General features: G+C 26.7%; 1 protein-coding gene across 3 annotated transcripts; it reads right to left on the bottom strand.

Annotated features, from left to right (window-relative positions):
- Positions 1-17,269: 17,269 nt before the first annotated feature.
- Positions 17,270-25,351, bottom strand: LOC145834116 (uncharacterized). Of its 3 annotated transcripts, XR_014369776.1 has the most exons (9): positions 25,206-25,351; positions 21,657-21,913; positions 20,833-21,038; positions 20,466-20,551; positions 20,004-20,089; positions 19,725-19,822; positions 19,537-19,592; positions 18,793-19,025; positions 17,270-17,681 (listed from the first exon to the last, which is right to left on the bottom strand). XR_014369776.1 is itself a non-coding variant. In XM_082941469.1 (8 exons), exons 1-8 carry the CDS (start codon positions 25,321-25,323, stop codon positions 18,904-18,906), a joined length of 1,002 nt encoding a protein of 333 aa, XP_082797595.1. In that variant the 5' UTR covers positions 25,324-25,351; the 3' UTR covers positions 18,563-18,903. The 3 variants fall into 3 exon arrangements, 2 of the variants coding, with proteins under 2 accessions (XP_082797595.1, XP_082797594.1); XM_082941469.1 differs by lacking the exon at positions 17,270-17,681 and having other exon boundaries at positions 18,563-19,025; positions 19,725-19,795; XM_082941468.1 differs by lacking the exon at positions 17,270-17,681 and having other exon boundaries at positions 18,566-19,025.
- Positions 25,352-25,909: the final 558 nt, after the last annotated feature.

Below are 25,909 nucleotides of genomic sequence, written 5' to 3'. Positions count from 1 at the left end.
CGTACGGCCAACGGGCCTGGACAAGACGCTAAACTGTATCCAAGAGAGTGCACAACTTGATGATAGCAAGGTTTTTTCGTACACTAGATCCTGAGACCAATTGTTTTTAAGGCTTTTTTGTCGTTCAATAAACAATATATGTATATTTTACTTATGATTAAGTTTAGTGATGATCATTAGTAATTATTTGTAAGGAATTTCTCCTTGAATTTAAGTATGATTTGTACAGCTTTTTTTTTCTGTATGTATGTAATATTATTTGCTATCAATCAAATTTCTGATTAAAAATTATAACAATTTTTAAAGGAATAAACGCGTAACTTTTATGTTTGTAAATATTGTATTCATGTTGATACTTTGAGCGGGGTTGCTACACACTTAGACTACAAAGCACATTTCAGGCTTTTTTTTAACTAAGATTAACTCAGGTTAGTTTTGATACTTGTAATAAATCTCAAGGTAAATTTTGTGACTTAAGTGTTTTTTGTTAAAAAGGTATTTTTTATTAAATCCTTTATAAGTATTTTGATGCACTTACTGTAAAACACATTAAAACTAGTATTAAAATATCTTTTTAGTAATTCTATACTATTAAACACATTTTTGACCTTAAGGTTAAGTTTTAATTAAAATGAGACACGGAAAACTTGGACTTTTATTAACCTAAAAGAAAATAATAAAAAAATAGAATAAATGTCTCAAAAATCAGCGGTCTTGCTGTATTATGCCTTTATTTAAACTGATAATAAATGATTTGAAAATAGGCTGCCTTTTTTAAATAATAAATATTATTCGAATAGGAATTGATAATGGTTTAATTAAGATCTCTAAAACTTTTGTTTTTGTTTTATAAGAGTTGAGACAGCTTTTTTCTACTGTTTTTCTAACCAATTTTTTGTTTATAAAAACTGAGTTTTAGTTGAAAATGTGCAAATAATTATTTTAGTTGTGGAACATTTTTAAGTTTTACTCATAATGCTCAAGTATAATTTTCATTTAAAGTTTGCAAGTTAAAACAATCTTCTACGTCTGTAATGATATAATTATTTTTTGAGAACTTATTTATTCAATCTATGACTATATTTACTATTCAGTAATGATCATTTAAAAATACTATTAGAGATATACCCTTAGTTCGAAATATGTACTAGTTGTTTTCATAGTTTTTTTCATGTATGTGTGTGCTTTTACATTAATTTTTTTAATTCTAAAAATGATTCAACGTACAAAGTATTCCTTTTTTTTTAAGTATTTATAAGGTTATTAATATAATTTTTGTAATATTGTACGTTCTGATGTTTTGAAAAACAAAGATTTCTAGTTTTACAAGGAGAACAGATGTACTGGCTATTAATCATTAAACTTTAACTTAACATAATTTTAACTTTAAAACCACAATTGTATTAAACTTGTAACAGACTTTTTGCATTTTTACTTATTTTCAGTTGAAAAGCCCTTAGTCTTAAAACAGAAAATTTATATAAAAATCCTAAACCTCAGATATGCATGTTTATAAAGAAATAATTATACTTATAACCCTAGTTTTTTTTTTTAATTACAATTTTAACATTTATTGCTAAACTAGTTATTTAACCGTAACCATAAGATATTAGTTTAATTTTTAAATTAAAGTTTTGTTTTTGTTTAAACTTAGTTTTCTGTTTTAGTTTACATACCAGTATTTTAACTAATCTTTTAAGCAACAACCACTTTTAATAACTTCCTAATTTATTTTTCTGAATTTTAGTTTAAACACTCAAGATCTCTTTGAGTGAAACAGTGTTTGCATAACAGAATTTAGAAAAATTAAATAGTATGTTTTTTGTACTTTGAGAGTACATAAGATCTACTTAGCAGTTTATCATAAAAAGATTTGTTTTAATTTACCTAATGTTTTAATGTACCTTTACTAATTCTGAGTTTTTTTCTATGTTTATGTAAAAATAAAAAGTTTAGTCGGAAAATTTTATTCGAAGTCATATTGCTTAATTTTGAATTTCAACAAAACCTGGGAAGTTAGTATACAAATTTGATGTGTAATAAGATGCGAAAAATTTTATTAAATATTTCTTAAGTCACTGTATAATTAGTTTAAGTATAGATCTGTTAATAAGTAATGTGTAACTTTTTTTCAAATATGATTTATAAAACAGTGTTTTTTTATGTGTTGAACTTAAGTGTGACGATACACTCTAAAAAAGTTTAAAGCTGAAATAATGAACAGATTTTATACTTTTTTTTACAAGTCAAAGTTTGTCTAAAGTTACTTGTACTGTGTGATTCAACAAGTATTTGTGAACGAACATTATTGATCGTGAACAAAAAACAAAAGTGAGATACGTTCAAACTTAACTTATTGTAATTTGCAGTCATTATTAGTAATTTCTTGAAAAGTAATTCCAGACTTTAAATAACTTTTTTAAAACTTTGAGGATTTACAAATGTAGGATTACTGACATTTCCCACCCGCACGATTCCCACCCGATCAATTTCAACCCAAATCAAATCCCATCCGATTAATTTGCAACCAATCAATTCCAACCCGATTAATTTCCACCCAAATTAATTTCAAATAGATCAATTCCCACCCAATCAAATCTCACCCGAATCATTTTCCACTCGGTTCAATTCCCGGACAAATCAATTCCCAATAAATTATCAAATTTGAATAAATTTATTCTTGTATGTACTAGTTAAAATTCAATACGAAAAGAACTCGCATTAAGTTTATTTTTAAAGCATTAAAAGTTTTGATACAAAAGGAACTTAAATTAAAATTGTAGTATTTTTTTTCTTCACAAAAACAATTCAAGAATAAATTCAATGATGTAAAGCATAATTTTTTTAATTGAAGTTTTTGATAGTAAAACTGTTATTATTACTAGTTTTATCGTGTGTTTAGTCTAATGTAGGTTTTCTTTGTTGATTAACACGGTAATTTTAAATAATTACTGATCGCGGGCAGCAGAAAACTGGCCTGTTACTTGTGAAAGGCTTTTATAGGTAGTAAAATTAAATTAAAACTTTGAAATAAAGAACATTTTAGTTTTTTAGTTTCGGACCAACTTTGTTTTTAACTAATTCATGTCCAGTTAAATCTACTTTTGTACGAGTTGGAAAAATTGACAATAATCGAAGTTTAGTTTTTATTATTCAGTCAAACAATAAAATATTTTAGCACTGTACAAAAAAGTTTTCTTTGACGAAAGTTATGGGACTTAAACTTGATACTATTGCTTATTTTAAAATATCTTAATCTAAATTACTTTTGTTTGTTTTTTATTTAATAACTTTATAAATAATTATGGCTGGAAAACAGCTTTTTTTGGGAAAATTGGCCAGTTTCTTGTAAAAGACTTTGCTAACTACTTGTATAATAAGAACTTTAACAAAGAATAAGCTTAACATTTTTATAGTTATAAAGATTGTTTTTTTCAATACAATATGTTTTACTATCTATGTGAAAATGGAGGATGCTTGAAATAGTTTTAAACGGCGAACAAAAGCTTAGTTACACAAAGACTGTTGTTGTAGATGGTTTAACAATAAGAGTACAAAGACACTAATGTGTCTTACTGTATAATTATAAAATCAATAAAAGCTATATGATCTAAGTTTTGTTTAAATGCATGTTTATTGATTTTCATCCATGCTAATTTTAAACGTCTCCTAAAAACTTATTTAAATTAATAACAGCCGCTATATAACTTTTAAATATTATTTTCTAAATATGTATGTTTTAAAGTTATACCAATCAATTTATCAACATTAACAGTCTATAGATAAATTCACCACAGATTTATAACTATAGAAGTTAAAAACTTAATTAAGAATTAAACGAGTTTTATAACCAACAAAAACGAAGACTGATACAGATACTAATAAGTTGAAACTATGGACTGAAACTTATTTTATAAAAATTGGTTCAACCTAATTAATATCACTAAAGAAGTTATAAAAAAGCTGTAAGGTATACGATGTGCTATACATTTCTAGCACAACTAAAATATCAAAACAGATAAAAAATGAGAGGTGAAAAATTGGCTATATATTAGTAATTAAATTGTTTGTCAATTAACTTAATAATTACAAGAACTTAATTACGAAACATGAACCAAAACTAACACACATACAATATAATTAATTTAGGTTATGAGCAATTCCTCTAATAAATGCTATGATATTTCTTTGATAGTACGCGGTTACTATTGACACTAATCTGTTGTAAAGAACTTTGCACTTTTCTTTTTTTTAGAGGTTCACCCGAATTAATTCTTTCTATCTGCTTACTTTGAGTTTTTTTTCCTATTTCATAATTGCAGTAATACATTTAGGTTTTGATTTAGGGTTGGCACACTGCATAACAGATTTAAACCTTCCATTCCAACCCTCAACACAATTGTTAGTACAAAAGCAGTTGTTTAGCGTTCCTTCAAAAACATTCCAAAATCGAATTGGATACCATGGTGGTTGTGCGTCGACACCATTACTAGCAATATAAGTTTGAATGAAATACCTAATACCAGTCATTGCTTTATCGGGACAATCGTTTTGCCGAAGTAAAATATTTGAAGCCTTAGCTTTCGTTGTTTTTGGCGACGGATACTCAGCATTGCACTTAAATTGTAGTCCACAGACTTTAGTAAAAACCGCTGAGAAACGAAAGCAAGTGTATCTCGTTACACTTTTCAACTTTCGTTGATCGCTTACAACCGTTATTTTTTGAGCACTACACTTCTACAGTGGGTCAATTGACCTCTTGTAAGAACCGCCGAAAAACTAAAGCAAATGTATTTGGCTTTGTATTTGTTTTAAGCTTTCTTTTTCTTTTTTTTTACAACTGTTTCTCGAGTAGTAACTTCTATTTTAATTCAACCAAAGCGGACTTTTAGACGTTTTAGCTTGGTTCTGACTTCAGTAAGAATTGCTGAGAACTGTAAACAAACGCTAATACATCTAATAAAAGTTGCCCTGCAAGCAAACCGTCGAGCTCTGACTTGCACGTGTGTGAGTGTTATTTTTATCGCTTTATTGTATTGTAAAATAAATTTGGAGTGCTGAACCTATATTTATAGTAGAACGTGGTAAAGTAAATTTTTATATTGATAATATTAGTGTATCATATTGTTCTATATTAAATTTATATAACAAGGTATACGTTGAAGTTACTAGGATTAAATAAAATATCTACTTCCTAGTCAATATTAACATTATATGGGATGTTGTACAATAGAATCATTATAGACTAAGTTAAATAAGTACGATAGCTTATATTGAAAATTATATAACAGGTTAAATTAAATTATATCTTAAGACCACTAGTAAAACTTAGATAACTACTGTCTAGTTTGGTCGCAAGATATTTAGCTTTTGTTAAGCTATGAGTACTACCAGTAAGTATCTTAAGACGCTCTCGGCCTCTAGCCTTACAAAGCTAGTTTCTTAGCACACTACACGTGCCCAATCGGCCGAAAAAACGTCAGGTAGTTGTAGGCATACCCCTATAAGTAACCCTGAGCTTAACACAGATTCCTGACCAACACAATGTGTTGTTAGACGAAACTGTAATAGCAGAGGATTATACATTTTATATATGATAGATTTCAGTATCTAACCTAACTTTAATTATTTTTTTGATAGGGTTGATATAGATTTGTATTTTCTTTTTGAGCTACTTAATTTCTTTCAAGTTTTTTAGATTCTTTTTCAGGATTTTGAAAGTACATGTTTCTTTTTATCATTTTTTAGTAGTAAGTTAGTATCGAGAAACAAAAGTGGTTTTCGGTATGTAGTGCATCCCTGATATCAAGTCTTGAATATCAAAAAGAAACTATACTGCCATTCATAATCAACAAACTGCTAATTGCAAATCACTTATAATTATGTATAAAACTGCATTGTCATGATGCAAATTTGGAAAAACTATTTTTTTTTAACCTGGCTTGCAGTCACTTCAATGTTGTCAGTCACAGGGTGTGCATTTGGCTTTTAGTTGTGAAATCAGTTCACTTACAGCTAGTTTAATTTGAATTTGTTGCTTATTGGAACACAGATTCTGTATTTGGTTTTGAGTAGTGAATTCAGTTTACGTGTAGCTTATTTGATTTGAATTTGTTGGAAAATAAATTGTGTTTAATTGAGTATAAAAATCAGTTCACTTAGATCTGATTTATGTTTGTAGTTGTTGAAACACAAGTGCTGTATACAGATTTGAACAGTTAAATTGGAACTCAGCAGTAAGTTTCCAATTCAAAATAATATTTTCAACTGCTGATTTCTACAATTTTATTAGGGCTGATACTATTTTAAATTGCTCACAGCTAGGTTTTTATATTGGACTAATTTGCAAACTTTCTAGATTTGAATTGTTTTTAAAGTTTATGTTCATTATTTTACATTGCCTTGTCTCGATTTTATTTATTAACTGACTCAAAGGTATACCTAACATGGACACTAATTATAAACCTCCCTTTAGTCTAGATTAAGCAAAGCTACCCTCTAGAAAACCTTCCCCAAGGTTTAGCATGGTCACTAATGTGTCCACCATTCCGGCGCAGTCCCCCTAAATTACAGATAGATTAAATTTTCAGATCTTGCGTGTTGACTATGTATTTAAGTAAGCTTGGGTAACGTAAGGTGCGCAGAGTGGAAATTACCAGTTAACGAGTGAAAGTAACCGGCCCACTAAATATTTTATATACTTATATGGAATCCAGCAGAACAAGGTCAATTTTACAAAGATTGTATAGAACCCTTATCATAATTACCACTAAACAAAACTGTTAGAGTAGTAACCTGAAAACATAAACAATAAAAAATATTGTTTGGTTTAGTGATTAAAACACAATTTTGTTCTTGTACTTTGTTTTGTTCTTATTCAGTTGCTATAAACTTTTCCTAAAATTACCCCAAGCAAAATACTCTGTTAATCTGTTGATTTACAATACCAGATCACTTTACCACGACATTCATATACAATGGATGAGCCAAAAATAATAGTCTATATTAGTTTGTTAACATTATTTCACAGTTTAGTATTTTAAAGCACGGTTTTGCGCCTAACTGTTAGATATTTTCAAGTAGAAGTATTCAATTTTTAAGCTTAGGTAGTTTGTTATATAGGTATAATAGTTGTTTTTCAAAAAGTTAATATAACATTTAAATACATTTTTTGTTTGTATTAGTAGACTTTCAAATTAAACTGGACTGAACGAACCAATGCTTGTCAACTTAAAATGATTGCCATGAACTACTTGTTCTGTTCGACATGTGAGGAATTCCATCTTTTATATGCTATTTTATTGTTTGAATGTAGATTGGTTCATCATTGAACTTAAAACAAGTCAAGGCAATCAGAAAAATTGATGGAAATAATGCAAGTGCATCAAAAACGGTATACTAACAGTTCCCAACTAATTTTTTCTATCTTCAATTATATATTTATTGTTTTTATAATTTTTTACTACTTTCTCGGACTTGATCGGGTGAGAATTGTGCGCGGTTTGGAACTGAGCGTGTTCAATTAAAAACATAACAAAAAAAGACTTATACTATGAGTATACCGAGTTGGTATTAAGATCATGCTGAAGTTAAAATAACTCTGTTTTGTAGAACTAACTTGTATTTTAATTGAATGATTAAGGTTTAAATGCTATTATTTAAACAATATTTAATTGTTTTAAAGTTTGTTAAATATTTTACAACTCACATTTTTCGTTTTTTAAATCGTTATTAAGTTATATTTATTTCAAAATGATATAACATGTATTTTTTAAAATTTCTAAAATAGCGTTTTGTGCTTTTTTTATATAAGATGTATCAATCAGTTTAGTAATCTTAAATATAACTGTGGTTACAGACACACATTGTCGACCTTAAACTAGGGGTAAGCAGTACTTGGGTGATATTTGCTGCACACATGATCTAAAATTAATCGGGTGTGTTTTGGCTTCATTATAAATATTAATAAATAATATTTTAACTAAGAACCGCTGCGCATAAATCGGATCTGACTCTCAAAAATTGCATATATTTTGAATTTTTGACTTGAACAGTAATAAATCACTTACACATGTCCTAGATTAATAATTCATATCTTAATCGTAAGCTTATAATTACAGGAATAGATTTTAAGACGTTTCAACTGCTTTTGTTGTAAAATAACGTCCTCATCACACAAAAATGCAAATTTTGTCTGTGAACTGGTACATCTTGAAAATTAAATAGCATAGCTGGTTTTTTATCTAATTATTTCTTTTTATTATAAATGAGAATTATTAGTTAAATTGACTTACCTTAATAATTCAGTCAATTCAGAAATAAATAATGGCTTAATAATTCAAGTAATGTGGTATGTAAATTAGCGGGATATTTCATGTGATATTTGATTTTGCTTTGAAAATTTTTTAAACCTACAATTATTTTACAAATTGCATTACAACTAATCAACAAAATATTCTTTTTTTTTTTTCTTGTCAAAATAATAGTTTATACTTTATAGTAGTAAACATTAAGTTATTGATTACAAAAAAAAGACTAAATCAAAGAAATAAAGAACATTGCAAAACAAACGAACATTGTACTATATCATTTAGTATTAACACTTAACAGTACTACTGCAAAATGACTAATACTTATAGAAATAATACTTTAAAAAAACTGACACAATATGTTTAATACAATCTTACGGACTATTAATTTGAAATTATTAGTTCAACATAATATTCTTAAACATAAAAAATTATCCTATAATTGTCTAAAAAAGATATTCATTATACTAATGATGCTTTTGTTCGTATTAAGTTCATTTGCACTAGAGAGCCACACATATCTGAAGTGTTATGCAATCAAGAATTTTAAGTAAATAAAAATACCAACGACAGAAGACTTCTATACTTATGTGCTCTCGTTGCAGAAGATAATGAGTATTTCTATGCTGTTTACTAACAAACCTTGATGCATTATTGATTTTAGGGGCTTCTTCACCAAATATACACAATAAAAAAGAAAATGGTGTAGTAGGGTATTGTTATGCCTCATTTATCGAAGAAGGGTCGTCAGACACGCTATACTTGAGGTGATAATGATGATGGGACTTACAAGATGGTCCACCTCATGAGAGCTGAAGTGGAAAACCCACCTTAACTTCATTTACTGAACTTGCATTCATCTTTTATTCTTGATTGTAAAAATTTTAGGGAATGGAATGTTTCTAATTACACATATATTAAACTTTTACTGAGATATTATACCTAAATAGCATAATTAGTAGAAGAGTATATTAGGGTTGCCACAGATCAAGCTGAAAAAAATGTCTAGACTTTCCAATTTTTTTTTTCTTAATTATAACCTATTCACAAACAGATAATCAAGTACTTGAAAAGTTCCAGTTTATTGCAAAAATTCATTTACTCTGAAAACAGATGAATTAAGAAAGCAAAATTTTTAGAAACATCAGCAAAATGTAGTTTTTAATTATGATAAATTTTCTTTTTAATTAATTCTTTCTTTAATAAATTTCTGGATTTTTTTTTTAACCCTTTTTTTTTCTGTCTTTTCATGGCTATTGTCTTTTTTATTTTCGTTTTTCCTAACTTTGTTGCAACACTGGTTTATAGACGGTTTAAGGAAAGATTTTTTGTCATAAGAATATTTGTTCAATAAAATATTTCAAACGAATAGTCCATACATATTTTAAGAACTATTACTCATTTTGCAGTACTGCTAAGTATTGTTGCCAAATGAAAGAGTACAATGTTCGTTTGATTTTGAAATGTTCTTTATTTCTTTAGTTTAGTCTTTATTTTTCAATCTATAACTTAATGTATAATACTATACACGAGGCACGTAGCTTAGAACGTTTCTGTAAATCTACAAAAACGTAGAAAATTTTGCAATGAAAAAAAAACCCGCTTCTCTTTCAACTTTTTAGCTTAGAAATACACTGCTTTCATAGCTTTTAGTACTTTTAATACTTAGTTTTGCCCTCAAGACAGATAATTTTGAAATACAGACAGTCTAACACTAAAGTCTAAAAAATGGATAAATTAAAAACAGTTAAATTATATACATTTAACTCAGCTCAGATTATTTTTGTCAAAAAGCAATGCATTGTAAAAAAAGTATCTTTAAAACTTCAGATTTTTTAAATGTGAACTAATGATCTTGAATTGTTTAAAATTCACTACAACGCGAGAACAATAAGACAGGTAGAAACAAGTTGATTTCCAGCAGAAGCAACTCGAATTTTTTTCCGCAGCTCCTAACAAAAATACCAGCGATGCCACTGGTGTGTAGCAACATAGATTGCCTTTTATACAGTTATTTCTAATACATCAGAATTCCATTTGTAACACTTGATAGTGTTTTAGCAGTTGAAAATGGCTTTCTTTCTTTTCTCTCAAACTATTCAAACACCTTAAAATAGTTAAGTGTGCTGGTTAGGGGAGTGAGTTGCTGAGCTCTTTGGTTGTTGTTGTAGCTTTTGTTGTAGCTTGGCATTAACGGCCATTTTTAATAAAAAGTGATGATGTTTTTCACTTTGGCTTTTGAGCCAAAGTAGTAATTGGTGTTTCTTTTAGTAATTTATTGTATTTTGTTTTATCGTGATTTTATTAATCTGTAAATACACTTTTTGTTTCTGAAGCTCTATGTCGATATATAAGTAGTTTAAGCATTCTAACAATCTTATTAATTTATAAATAGTCTAAGTTTAAATGATAGTTTAAGTTTAATTTGCGTTTGATAAATAAACTTAGCTAAGTTATATAGCTTACTTAATTCTAAAAATTAGCTAAAGTAACCGTCACCGATATTGTTATAAAGCGTTAAGTCAGTTAATTGCCAGGTCCGCATAACTTAAGTAACAACTCTGGTCGATTGGTTTACATTTATTTTTGTAGTTTAACATAACTGGGTGCACGACAATTCAAACTCTGACAATTCAAATTCCGACAATTTAAACTCGACAATTCAAATTCGGACAATTAAAAATTCGAAAAATAAAATTCAGACAACTCAAACTCCGAGAATTCAAATTCGGTCAATTCAAATTCCGATAACTCAGTTTCAGACAATTTGAATTCCGACAACTCAAATTCGGACAATTCAAACTACGACAACTCAAAGTCGGACAATTCAAAATACGACAATAGAATTTTTTAAATAAAACAATTAAAATGTACATATATCTTACTATAAATAATAAAATTAGAATTATAATTTTGGTCAAATGTTGCTTTTTATATTTGAGATATTAAAGTTTTTATAAAACTATCTTTTTAGCTACCTTGAAAAAAATATTTCTAAAAAACAAAATTATCTTACAGAAATGACTATTAAGAAAATTCTTAAAATATTCTGAACAATTTTCGACATAAAAACTAAGTAATCTTAAAAATATGTATATTTTTTTCTTACTAAGTATGTAAATTATCATTAGCATAAACCGATTAAAAAATAACATTAAGTTTTTATGTAACGATATATACTAATTTAACTATTTGTAAAGCGTAGTTCTATAATTTTTTTTATTTAGAATCAACATCATTAATACCGAAATTAGTTATCACTGTTTTATATTAAGCTAGTTTTTAAAAATTATATTGAACATCATTAATTGAAGCATTACTTAACAAGAAACTGCTTAAAAAATCTCTTGTCCATTACATATATAATATAAATAAGAAATTAACTGATTACAAATAATAATTCGATAGTCTAACTAGACTTATGCAATGTAGTCAATAACAAAAAGTTGAAGACCGAGTCACGGTTACAATACCAAGACCCGAGTTCTGATTGCAAAAACTAAAATGAGTATTAGAATACAGTATTTTGATGTCTTATAGCTAAAATTGTTAGAACTTTTTTACCATATTATTGTTATTTTATTTTTTTAGGCTACTATAATTAGAAAATAAAACTTAAATAAGTGTTTTTATCAACATTTTAAACTGAAAATATTTGTATTCTTTTATTAACATTAAAATTTTCTTAGTTATATTATATGTTTTGATTTTTTAAAAACAAATAAAGAGATCTCAACTACTAGAAGAGATATAATGATTTTTTTTTTCAATTTTCGTTTCAATCTAAAAAACTACAAAGAAAACGGCACAAAAATATCGAAAAACATCTGGAAATTAAAAATTACAACATTGGTTATAAAATAGACTGGGCAATAATCCACCATATTGGCAAAGCTAAAAACCCAAGAAGTATTTGCAGTACTTGAATACTAGAAAATCCTATCCAAAAAATTAAAGTTCTAACTATCTTTTAAACCTACTTCAATAAATAACAGTTTAAGTAAGCTAACTATTTCAATAAACAGCAGTTTAGGTTCAATCAACACTTATAAGCTATTAGAATAATAGTATAAGTCCAATTTATACTTTATATACCTACTTTATTAATTAACCAGATTAGTTTAAAAAGTAGCGTATTATTTAAACTAAAACATCAAATATCCCGCTAATTTACATAAAACATCATCTAAACCAGGGTTTCCCAAACTCATTTACTAAATCGCCCCCTTTTCAGTAACTTGAAAAAAAAATTGCCCCCTACGATTTTACAAAGTAGTTTTTCTTTTGAGTACAAACTTTTGAGCTAAAAAAAGTTGTGTTCGAAATGTAATTTAGTCTTGTACTTCTTATGCACGCACTTTTGTGTTCAAAGTAGTTACAGGGCTTGAGAAAATAATTTACAGTTATTTTCTCAGAAGCCCAGTAAAGTGTATTAAAATACTCAATTATTAAAAAGCCTTGAGTAATCTGTAATCAATCCTGTTTAAATATGATCTGTTTTGAAACTATTGAAACTTTTAGGTCGGTGGTGGACAACTTTTGAAGTCAGCAATTCATATTTACTAAAAAACATTTTCTATTTTCAACTCGTTAGAAAATGTAATTGCGGGCTGCATGATTTAGAAAAATTACAAATAAGAAAATTAAAAAACTCGAGCAAAGTTGTAATAAAATTATTAAGTATTATTGTGATCTAGGAAATACTTTTGTGAACTGAAAACGAAATGAAAGCGTATATCAAAATATTAAATATCAAAAAACTAAATTTTATTTATTTTACACAAGTAGTTTTCAATTTACTTAGCGGGTCGAAATTCGACTGGATCTGCGACTGGGTCTGAGCTGTACGTTACCCACCTGAAATCTTAACTTAAACCTGACATTTTAATAATATCTTATATAACAAATTTCGGACATTAAAAAGTTCATACTAAGTAACTTATTTAAGCCGCACAAAATACATAAATTACTTTATAAATAGGCTTTTTTTAAATATCTATTTTTAAATACCAGAGATTAAAAAACTATAAAAGAATTAATAGTTTATTTTACACATAATGAAATAAATATTAAAACAGTATTTCTGATCTAGTTAAAGGAAGTTTGACCGACTGGTTGATTATCTCACATGAAAAGTGGTTTCATCAACAGCTTCAGTTAATGCAGTAAATTTACTAACTTCAATGCTAAGATATATTGTAAGCAAGTTAGTTGTTAAGTTAAAAATTTAATTTTTAACTTTCTAAACTATTTGTTTTGTAGGAGAATACCATGAAATAGCATTTGACTTCGAATAATCTTTAGGGAACTAAACCTTAATTCTAACAATTTTTTTTCTTTATTTAAATTCAAAAAAAATTAAATGTTTTACAGTTAATTCTGTGAACAGAAAGTAATCAATTAAAAAAGACTTTTAACTAGGTTTAAATTTTGTTTTGAAACTGTAGCAGTCTATTGATGGCTTATTTAATTCTGTTTAAAAAGTTTTTTTTCTAGCTATTAACCTACAATAATTTAACAGAGGAAAATAGTGAAAAACTAAAAGCTAGTGTTGAAGTATTAAAATAAACTAAGTATATTCTAATTGCTAATATATATTGAATTAATATAAAACAAAAAACAGTTGTATTAATAGTTTAAAACTCCTTATATTATAATAAACTTTTGAACAATAATAAATCAAGTTAGAAAATAAAATTGTGTTTAAGAAACTTTTAAATGAAAAAGTAGAAGTCATTTCAAATAGAGACCTCAAATTTATACTCTTTTAAAACCAAAAAAAATCTTTTTAGAAATAAAAACTTTAATGGTTGTCAAAATATTACAATCAAATAATAGTTTTATAGTGATATAAGTTGTATACAGATTAAACTAGTGATAACAAAAACCTGTCAAATAAAGGTCTTTCAAACAAATATTTTAATCACTATGCTATAAAGACTTTTAGTGTAATGTAAAACAACGAATATCAACTACAAAATTAACCAGGTCAAAATAAAATTATTAAAATCTTTAAAACATAAACCATTTAATAAATATAGTAGACTTCCGCTTGAGTTCGCACTTTAAAAAAAATCAAAAAGTGCAAACTCAAAAAATTATTAACATATTTTTCTTTACAAAATGACAAGTTTCAATATGTTATATGCAATGATGTTATAAATAAACATGAAATCCACTAAAACATAAAACAAACATTCATTCAAAAAAAAGATCTATATAAGCTATTAAATATTATATATATTTTGTTTTATTAATATTTAGTTAGTAATAGACTTTACTTTAGTTAAATTTAAGAAAATATAAATTTTCACTTTTTTTTGGGTAAAAAGTGCGAACTCAAAAGGAAGTCTACCGTAAATAATATTTATTAGGCATTATGCAAACCTGTTGTAGAATAAATAGCTTAATAAAGTTGCTATTATAAAAAGACTACTTAAATACAATACAAACCAGGTTAAATAAGAAATACATCAAAAGATCAAATAAAATTAAAAAACTTTCATAAAATAATGTCTGCTACTGAAGTCTAATATAATGTGAAGGATGAGGAATATGACTGCTTGCAAGTTTTTCTGATCTGATTCTTAATTAGTAAAATAGAGCCTTAAGTCACCTCCTTTATAAATATCTAGATTGACCTTTTGCTCAAGATCTTGATAACTGAACTGAAAGCTTTCTCAACAACATAGCTAGAAGGAAAAACTATAAACAACAATCTAAATTCCTCTTAAATGATTGGATACTTTTGCCTTAGTTTTTGTTGAGTTCAAAAACTTTCATATCGTTCTTTGGAAGAATTTACTTTAAGTTCAAGGTCAGTTTGTAAGTCTGAGAAGGTTTCCTGTAAGTCGTTTACTTCAAAAGTATTTGCCTCGAAGGGATCCATACTTTTATCTATATGATAGCTTTTTTATGTCAAATCTAAATTTTACTACTTAATATGTTAAAATTGTTAAAAATTCCAAATTTTTTCCAGGTTTTTTTTGCTTAAATGGTCAAATTCTAAGTTTTTCCAGGTTTCTAGGTAAATTGGCAACCCTGTATAGTTTTATTTCTTAGTCTAACTTAGTGACTTTTCAAAAAGCAACTAAAAATATTATGAGGTGATAGTTGGTAATAAATAACATAGATTTTTACAAACCATTTATAACCCCAAAAAACATATATGTCAGGTTGTAAAATAGTGAGAGGGATTCCAATCGTCTATGATATATGTAATTGTTAAATATGAAAATATATAAATGAAAATATAGTATTTACTTGAAAGTAGGAGTCATAAGCACTAGATTTTTTTTTCTTTTTTTTTCATAAATAAAATAAACTTTTTTGTTTAAGTTTTACCTCAGGGTCAAATAATAAATAGCAAGCTAAAAATAGTAAAATAGCAAGAAAAAAAGTAAAAATCTTATGACAACTCAAAATTTTAAAATCGCCCCCTTTTCGCCCCCTTACTAGTTATCGCCCACCCTTTCGCCCCCTTACAAATAATCGCCCCCCGACTTACTAAAATCGCCCCCAGGGGGGCGATATCGCCCACTTTGGGAAACTCTGATCTAAACCCTGAAGGTAAGTTAATATAACTATAAATTCTCATTTAGAATAAAATTAATAATTTAATTAACAAGTAAGATATATATATGTATTTCTTTCTCCAAAAAGGTTCCAAATTGTTTTTTTTTCACGTAGAATTTCACTACAAAACCAAAAAATTATGACTATCTTTTTTACTCCAGTACTTTCCAACTTAGAAACAAAATCAACAAAAAATAATTATAAATAATTATATATAATTATTATTTATATAATTATAAATAATTATTTTTGTCTTAGTAATAAGAAAATTTTTTATACTCATTTTTAAGTCTTAAAATTCAAAATTTTGCTACTTCTTTACAGCGTTGCTAAAGGTTTTTTAAATTTATAAAGGTTTTTTAAATTTCTTCAGGTTTTGCATAAACAAATTTTTGGTCCATTTTAGTATAAAATTAAACTTTAAGTAAAAAACTGTCTTAAAAAGTATAAAAACGTTGAAAAGATACCGTTAAACTACTTAAAATGTGTTTTTTATTAAAAAAATTTTGAATGAAACAAAAAAATACTATTTGATAACTTATTCGTTTCTAATAGAAATTTCGTTTCTCAACTTGAAAAAATTGTTTGAAATACCAAATTATTCCAGGTTTTTCAATATTTGTTCAAAATTACAGGTTTTTCAAAAATTTTCTAATTCCAGATTCTTCCAGGATTCCAGGTTTTTTGGCAGCCCTATATTATATCAAAATTGTTTGAAAAAAATCAGGTTTTTCAATAGTTTTTTTACAAAATTCTAGATTTTATGCTTAAATTGTCATTTTCCAGGTTTGGCAACCATGATACGAGTTGGCTGATTAGTAAGCAACTTTAATCAAGCACCAACTTCAAAAGATATTTTAAATTAGTATCACCATTTATCAACTTTATTAGAAGACATTTTTAGTTTCCTTACAAATTTAAACAGGTATTATAAATATCGTAGTAAAACGCTACTGTAAAACCGGCGGCTACTAACGGTGCAGGTTTTTTGGGTTGCGTTTGATCTGACTAGCCATATGGAACCAGATGGCTTATAAGCTCTTGCGCTATGCGTATTTCGGCAATCGTGCTGGCTTTTATCACGTTATGGTAGCTTTTATATTAAGGATTTATTTAATAAAATCATGTATACTACTTATAAAAATTTAACTTATAGTTTAGTTTTTAAAAGCTACTTTAAGATGCATTTTTGTTATAGATTTTATATAACATATCAAAAAAAAACGATTAACTTAAACAAAAAGCAATTAACTTTGTACTTGAGATACAGCAAAATTACAACAAAATTGTATCGAAGTATTACAATAGTGGTACTTATTTTAAGCACTTAAAGATTAAAAGTTATACTTTAAAAGAATCAACAAATGTTATAAAAAATACAAGGTAATAAATGGTATCAAAAAATAAGTCAGCTCATATAAGATAAAAATTAGGTTCACACAATTGAATCTCTTGGCTGGTTTCTTGATTGACTTTCTGAATCTCAGCAAAAGCTAAACATAAGAGCACAACAGCAATTAAGGTTTTTACAAACGCTCAAGCAGTTTTCATCGTCAATATAAAAAAGTGAACAACAACTAACATCTTATTCAAAAATTCAAGTTCAAAAGCATTAACATCAGCTATATTTAAAATAATATGTTACTTTGATTTATAAGCAAGGACATGTTTACGATAGTCATTAGAACTTCACTAAGAAAACATTGTAATCGAAATTGTAACAACTATTGCACAAGTAAAACATTTTACTTACCTATATGTAACTTAGGAAGTCTGATAAGAATTTTCGCCATACTCCTGTTGACATAAAACTGTGTTATTTAATTTGTTACAATTGTTTTAAAAATAAAACTTTTGTTCTAAATAAGGTGAAAAATAAAGAAATATGTTCAAATTAGTTTAGATATATATAATTTTTTCTATTACCTTAGATAATCTGAATGTGGGGTTGTGCACTATGTCTCATCTTCTTTTATTAAGATTTTTTCACAAACTTTATAGTAAACCTTAGATATATACTAAATAGATGTTTAAAGAACTTATTAGTTAATGAGTTATTACAATTATTTTATATTGATACTTTAATTTGGAATTTGTAAATACAGCACAGTAATACTTTAAATAACATTCTCTAAAATGGTTGTTGGTTTTCAAGAAAGTATTTAGTTTAATAAGATATACAAAATTTACTTTTTTTGATGTGAAGATGTGATTCTTTTTCAGTTGATGTGGTCAGTTTTATCTGCTGTATCTCAATTTTCTTTTAGTTTTGCTCATTGGTGTTATATTAAATTTAATCTCATTTAATTTTTTATCACTTGGTCAAATAACTATATTTTTTTCTTTAAGTTTGGCTGATTGGTATCAAACTTATCCTTATATAGTTAGTATTATTTGGTTTAATAACTTCTTGTTAAGTATTAAGGTTTGATAATGTTTAATTAAATTGTTAACACGCATTAATGACAAAAAAAAATTCAAGGAAGTTATTTTTATCTTTAATCATTCAAATAATGATTTACAAATTACTTAAATAAATGGCTATATTTAGACAAATTCTTGTGAGAACTTTTATTGACGATTCAAATAATAAGAACTAAAATATTTTACATTTTATCTTATTTTAGCATTTGTTTTTATTTCATTTAACTTTTATAACTTTTTGAGACCTATTTGTTTTTTGAGTTTATGTTACCTATTGTTGCTTTTTAAGTTGAGCTATAAAATTATTTGTATATCATAACACTAGTTTTTTTGAAGCAATTTATTAAGTTTTAACGACATTAAACTTTTTTTGTACATAAATTTTAAAAACTGAGTTATTTTACATAATTATTAAATTAGTGTTTAAAAAACAAATTTTAAATTAAAAACATTACTACATACAATATAATCAACTAATATTCACATTCTATTTTTTCTATTTTCTTGAGATACAAATGAGCTTAAAATCTCTTTCCAGTCACATGAAGAAGATCTTGAAAAACTTGACTACTCATGTGATTTGACAATTTTTCTATTAGTAGGGTCTGTTTCTACCAGCTTGATTTCCTCTGCTTCCCATGTTACCCCTCATTCTACCACCAGACTGCCTACCTCCCATTCTTTGGTTGTAATCACCTCCACCATTCTTAAATCCATCTAGATAATAGTCAAGTTTATTATTCAGTTTATTTAATCCATTGAGTGTATGAGCTTTTGAATAAAGCTATTGTTTTATTTTATTCAATTCTAAAACTTTTAAAATATAAAAAGTTTTTGTTGTTGGAGTTCAGATTGATAAATATTGACAAGGGAATATTTTTTGAGGAAGATAAATATCGACATTGTCTAAAAAGTTTTCAATTTTACACGATTATTTATATTTTATTATATGTAAAAAATTAAATAGGTAGTTTGTATTTTCAAATGAGAGTCTTCACTCGTTAATTATCCATAAACAAAAATTCTATACATAAATAGTATAAATCTATTATAAAACAAAACTTAGCGTGATTGAAAACTGAATAAAATATAGATAATCTAATACTTTTCAATTCAATTAGATAATACAATTATATATTACTTATAATGACTGTAAGCCTAATTTCAATTACCTATTCTCAAGTTAAGAATATTAAGCACTATTTTAATTTAAGTATTTAGAACTGACCATTGTATGAATCGTTTCCATAGTTGTCTTTACCATACCCTTGATTATCGAAAGATCTAAATCAGAGTTGATAATTAATAAGAAATAAAAATAAACGAAGTTAATCTTTTTTTTTTTAATTCTAAAAAAATTGGTAAGCTTAAAGGTTTTGTCAGTTGTTAATGTAGTAAAAATTAAGCTGAACTCACTGATTAAATTCATCTCCACCGTATTGATTATCAAAATTACCATAACCTTGGTTTAGACTGCTTCCATAACCCTGATTTCCGGAAAATTCGTTATAAGACTGTTTTTAAATAATTTATAACTAAATAAAAAAATAGAGAGTTCATTTTTCATTCAATCATACAATCTGTTAAAAATTTGCTGAGAACTGACGTTTTTAAAGTACAAGCTCAGTTTTGGTGTGTTATAAATTAAAAAACAGTTTATACTTTAGCTAATAAAATAATAAGATCTGAACTAACATCATTCTGAAAACTGTTTAATGACTGGTTTCTCATACTGCCTTGGTTTCTGTTACCACCCCTTACTTGATTATTGCGAGCCCCACCTGAAATTTGTAAATTTAAGTCAAAACTTTTCAACTCTTACATTAGACAAACAAGTTTATAATTTTAAAAAATACAATGCATTGTATATTTATGTTTTATTGTAGTTTGAAATCTGCTAATATTATCAGATTATTTAAAGAGACATAAATGTATTTTATTTTTATCCTAATGAACGACTCAAGTTTTAAGACATTAAAAAAGAAACTGTATAACATTGTTATAAAAAGAAACTTTTTTAAATATAAAAACTTTTAAACACTTTAAATGTTTCATGTTTAATAATATCTGTTTTTTTTTAATCCAACCCACTTATATAAGCTTTTAAATTTTAGTTATCCATACAAATGTCATAAAATATCGATATATACTACACACCTCTACCTCCACGATTTCCACCATTAAATCCTCGTTGGTTTCCCATTTTATTAGCTCCTCTAGGTGTTGAACGATGATTTCCACCTCTTAAATTATTTCATCGATAATTAACTTATTGCATTACTATAATTAAGTGCTAAGATGTAAAAAAAAATGTCATTTGACTATAAAACTTTATTTAAAAACAGTTAAGTTAATTTTTTTTGTTTTATATAGGCTATTATTTATCCAATATTTATTTCAACAGTTTATTACAAACAAAACAATGTTTCACTCCCATACTTGCATATAGGAGATCCTCAGTTGTTGTAAATAGGTCTTATTCAAATAGAATATTATTTATTAAAAACTAAGTATAAATTAAAACCTAGACTGTTGGTTACCAGCAGAAGGCTGATTATTCATTTGAGCAAGGTCTTCTTCATCAACTTGTAATAACTTTATAATTTCAGCACAAGCACGCCCAACACAATGATGAGCTTGGTCAATCGGTCCTATTGCACTAATTCTTATGTGAAGAGGCAACTGCATGTGCAAAAATTTAGGATCACCACTGGTTACAAGCTCTTCTGCCTAGATAAAAATTTTATTATACTTTAAATTATTTTTATTATCTTTTATTTTTCAAATATCCTTTTTTTTGGCGACCAATAATTTATTGACTCAAAAAAAAATTTAACACTTTGATCTTATCTTGAATATTTTTATATTTACTAGCAAATACATTTTACAGAGAGGGTCAAATATGCACAAATACACTTATGCACAAAAAATAATAAATTATAACGGAAAAAATATTGACCACATTTAAGGGTTAACAGTGATAGTTGAAAGATAAAAGAAAAAGTAAAATAGGATAAATAAATTAATAAAAAACAAGAAAGAAAAGAAGTTGCCTACCAAGGGGAAGGGTTAAGGGTAACAGTGATAGTAAAAAATAGTTTTAAAAAAATAAAAAAATAAATTATCACAACCTGTGCAAAAATGACTCTTCGTACAAGAAGAGTATATTCGTGTATATTTGACATTTACCAACATTTAATTTGACATTTAATGTTTGATAACTGTTTACTGAGCAATCAGATGTTTTTCAACTCAATTTTTTTTTCTTTGTAATTTAAATCAGAATTTATATGGTTTTAAAAAACTATGACAAACTTATTAGTGAAAACAAATTTATAAGCATTTAACCTTTTTTTTATCTCTTTGAGAGCCTTTACCAAGGACTGAAATTCTTGTTTGGGTTACCTCTTGGATTCCTTTGAGGGTTGATCCACCAGGTCCAATTATCCTACCAACAAAATTAACTTGAGGGTAGATATCTACTGGTACCTTTAAAAACGATTCAACTTTAGGCATCTTTTGAGAATAAGTATCAATGAAGTCAGTTTCATCGTATTTTTTTGGAGATGGTTTTTTATCACCTTCATTTTTGATGCGCTCAATTTCTGTTAATAAATAAAAACTTTAATTTTCCAACTTAAATACTTAATGACAAAAAAATGTAAAAAAAAAGTGTTGCTTTTAACTAGTTATCTACTTGATGGGGGTCTTTATTTTTGTTATACCAGTAATTTTAATTAGTAATTATATTTACTTTTTTTCATATCAAGCCTTAACAGAATTCAGATCTATTTTTTCAAATAAAGGTTTAGTCATATTTTATTCAGTTAATTGAAAAACTTAAAAATTACTTTAGTTAGATTAATTTTTTCATATACGTTTTATGAATTTACTGCCTATAATAGGGTTAAGAGGCAACTTTCTGGAAAAAAAAATACTACTACACCTAACAGAAATCATGCACAAAATTTTTCAAATTTAGCCTGACATTTTCTTAAAGTTAGCAATATTGTCCTTTAGGGGCGTTTTAATAATTGGTAATTAAGTAGTAACAAGGTTTTTTTTATAAAGTGGGTGTTTTAAACTTTTCCCTAAACTTTGATGGTCAGTGCCAAGTTGGTACTATAACTAGATGGAACAGCATAACCTGTATAATAAGTTGTAGTTGTGTATTATATTAATAATATAATTTTCTCTTAATTTTTTTTTTCAATAAATAACAATATAAGGGCAAATTAACTATTTCATTCACTACCAGGTTTAGGGGGGATAAAATTCCAAGTTTGTCAAATATATTGAAATACTTGACTGTTTACTATTATAAGTAGCTCCAAAAGTCAATGCCTGATAAATATGGCATTAAATGTACAAAAGTCTGCATCTTATGCCCCACCAAATAGATAGGTTGTTCATCCTTTAGAGCAGGGGTCAGCAAACTGCGGCCTGCGGGCTAAATGCAGCCCTTAAAGACAAAATCTTTGGCCCGTGAGGTACATTTCAGCTAAAATAGGATTTTCTAAAACAATAGAAAAAATCTTTTGGTAGTAAAAACTTGCAACTAAGGTTTAATTTAATTAATCAGCATTACTAGTGCTCTTTTATAGCTTGTCTTGTCACATTTTTTGATTTAAAGTAGAATTTTTTTATTAATTATTACAATGATTTTCCAAAAACTGCAGCCCGCCAAGACTTTTTACTGTATAGTGCGGGCTGCGCGCAAATTTAGTAATATAAATTGGCCCTCTTACTTATAAAAGGCTGCCGACCCCTGCTTTAGAGTGATAATGCTTTCATTTCATATTGTATGTTAAAATTATCCTTTTCTTTTTCTTTTAAATTATAGTTTTTCTCAAGGTCATAGGGAGCTCCAATATCTCTTTTTTTACAAAGTATTGAATATATATGAAAGCTTAGTGTATATACTTTAAGATACTTTTTATGAAACAAAAATCATTTAACTCTTAAGATACAACCAGTTTTGTAAAAAAAATCTGATACAACCATATGGAATCAAAAACTTTCAAGGCTAATTTTCTAGGAATTTTGAAAAATACATTAAAAATCTATCTCCTCCTTCATTTTTAGGCTATTGATCTCAAACTTTCATATTACATACCTTACATTATTAGAAAAAAAATCATGTAATAATTTAAAAATAAGTAAATAAAAATTTATGACCAAAGGAGAAAAAAACCAATTTCTTTTCAACTCAAAAGTTTAAAAAAAATTCTCAAGTAGGAATGATTATTGTTAAGTAAAAATTAAACGAAGAAAGTTTTAGAAAGATCAAATTAAAGATGTAAGGCAAGATAGATTTTTAATAAAATAGTCTTTTTTTTTGCTTTTTTTAACTTCACCCTTTCTTAAGAATCCTGTTGAACTCTCTAGCTTTGTCCCCTTATATCTCAAAAAGTAATTTTGATTATATGAAATAGTTTAAAACAACTATTAGTTAACTTAAAGATATTTCTAATAAGAACAAAATATATAAAAAAGTGCTTATCACTAATGTAATGTTGTAGAGACTGAATTTTCTATATATTGCAAGGAACATTTCCTGGAAGTTTGATGTAGTTATCTCAAAAAACATAGGAGATAGATTTTTAGTGGTTTCTAGTTATTTGCTATTTGGTATTTGGTTTGCGCCTCCCATTAGGAACCTATTGCAGTCTCCAATTTTGACCTCTATATCTCAAAAATTATTTTGAATTTAAAACTGTAAAAAGAAACTTGTAGCTTAGTTAAAACTCAATAAAATAATACTTAAGAGAGAAAAAGGTGATTTATAGTGTAAAAATATACCAAGTTAAAAGAAATAGTATTAAAATGGATAACAACATTGAAATAATACTTAAAATGTGCTTTTTTTGGTAAATTAAGGCCATAGGGGGGGGGTAGACCATGTTTTTTACAAGTTGATCTTATTTTATAGAGTTTTTACTAAGCTTCAAGATGCTTTTTACCGTTTTTAAAAATTCGAATTAGTTTTTGAGATATGACCGGCCAAAGTCGGGCCGCATAACAGGTTCCTTATGGGGAAGGAAAACTAAAACAGCGAAAAAAGACTAATGCATTCAAAATCTATCTCCTCCTTCATTTTTTAAGCAATCTTCTTCAAACTTTCACAGTCTATTCTTTATACAATAACAAAAAAACGTTATTTGTGACTTTAAAAAATTTCAAGTAAAAATACCTTTTTTTTGTAAAAAAAAATTTTTTTTGATGAAAATTCACTTTTTTTTTTAATTTTTGTCATAAAATTACAAAAAAAAGGTATTTTTACTTGAAATTTTTTAAAGTCACAAATAACGTTTTTTCGTTATTGTATAAAGAATAGACTGTGAAAGTTTGAAGAAGATTGCTTAAAAAATGAAGGAGGAGATAGATTTTGAATGCATTAGTCTTTTTTCGCCGTTTTAGTTTTCCTTCCCCATAAGGAACCTGTTATGCGGCCCGACTTTGGCCGGTCATATCTCAAAAACTAATTCGAATTTTTAAAAACGGTAAAAAGCATCTTGAAGCTTAGTAAAAACTCTATAAAATAAGATCAACTTGTAAAAAACATGGTCTACCCCCCCCTATGGCCTTAATGATACAATCTTTTTTTAACCTTATGATAGATTATTCATATACATTACTTTACATGTACAAATTCTTTTCTATTCCTGGATTTTACAGGTCTTTTAGTAATTAGTGTTCAAAATTATGTTTTTTTTTTAATATATCAAATTCCGCGCTTTTTGGCAAATCAGCTATATGCTTTTTCATATACCATACAAATTTCAGATACAAAATCAAACCACACTAATTATAAATTTTGTCAACAGCTGTGATTTCTAAGTAAATAATAGAATAAACAATAAAAACTTTATAAGTAACAAGACATGAAATAATAACCTGCTTCTAGAAGACGAGAAGAATGAATAAGAGACTCATTATTGGCAATACTATCTTTTTCAGAAATAAGTTGTGGAAGAATATTATCTTCTGAGGTTTTTTCTGCATTACTGGACATGCTTAAATTAACAAGTGTTGTACTATTTAAGTCTAAATTTTTAACTTTATATTTAATAAATATTAACAAGACAATGTGCTAACACCAAATGGGTCACTTATCTTTAAAGCAAAAAATAATAAGCAAGTTTGAATTTAAGTTAAGTTTTAAAATGGAAGCAACAGGAGTTTTTACATAAAATAAGATTGGCTTTGTATGTCAACTTTAAGAGAATTCAAAATTTATATTTAATCTTAAGGTATTATTATCAGTTATAAAACACTTTTTTTTGTAACAAAACAGTATTGCTCTCTGTTGGGTTATATTAGTAATTTGGACAATAAAGGGGCAAGGGAATAATTGAAATATTGTGGGCAATCATAGAATTTGTACTTTTAAGCTTGCTATTTTACTTATTTTAAATTGCTATTTTAACATTTAATCCTCAGCTAAAAATTTTCTCCAAGTCCATTTTGCTGAATTAAAATATTGAGTGAAATTTTCAAGTGCCTTAGAACAGGGTTATCCAGTGTGTGCAATTTTGCCTGCTTAGTAATTATTTTTTAAATCCTTTTAAGGGGAAATTATGAAATTGAGTTTTGGAAAC

The sequence above is a fragment of the Thalia democratica genome, chromosome 4, assembly GCF_965202585.1.
Source record: "Thalia democratica chromosome 4, ktThaDemo2.hap1.1, whole genome shotgun sequence".
NCBI lineage: Eukaryota > Metazoa > Chordata > Thaliacea > Salpida > Salpidae > Thalia > Thalia democratica.
Note: the sequence above shows the minus strand (reverse complement) of the source record. Positions and strands in the feature narration are given on the sequence as shown.

Excerpts from the sequence above, each read along its gene's own strand:
- LOC145834116 (XM_082941468.1), bottom strand. The coding sequence starts at position 25,323 with ATGTCCAGTAATGCAGAAAAAACCTCAGAAGATAATATTCTTCCACAA. Across the intron at positions 21,914-25,205 it reads TTCTCGTCTTCTAGAAGCAG|AAATTGAGCGCATCAAAAAT; the intron begins GTTATTATTTCA and ends ATTTATTAACAG. Across the intron at positions 20,090-20,465 it reads TGGAAATCGTGGAGGTAGAG|GTGGGGCTCGCAATAATCAA; the intron begins GTGTGTAGTATA and ends TACAAATTTCAG.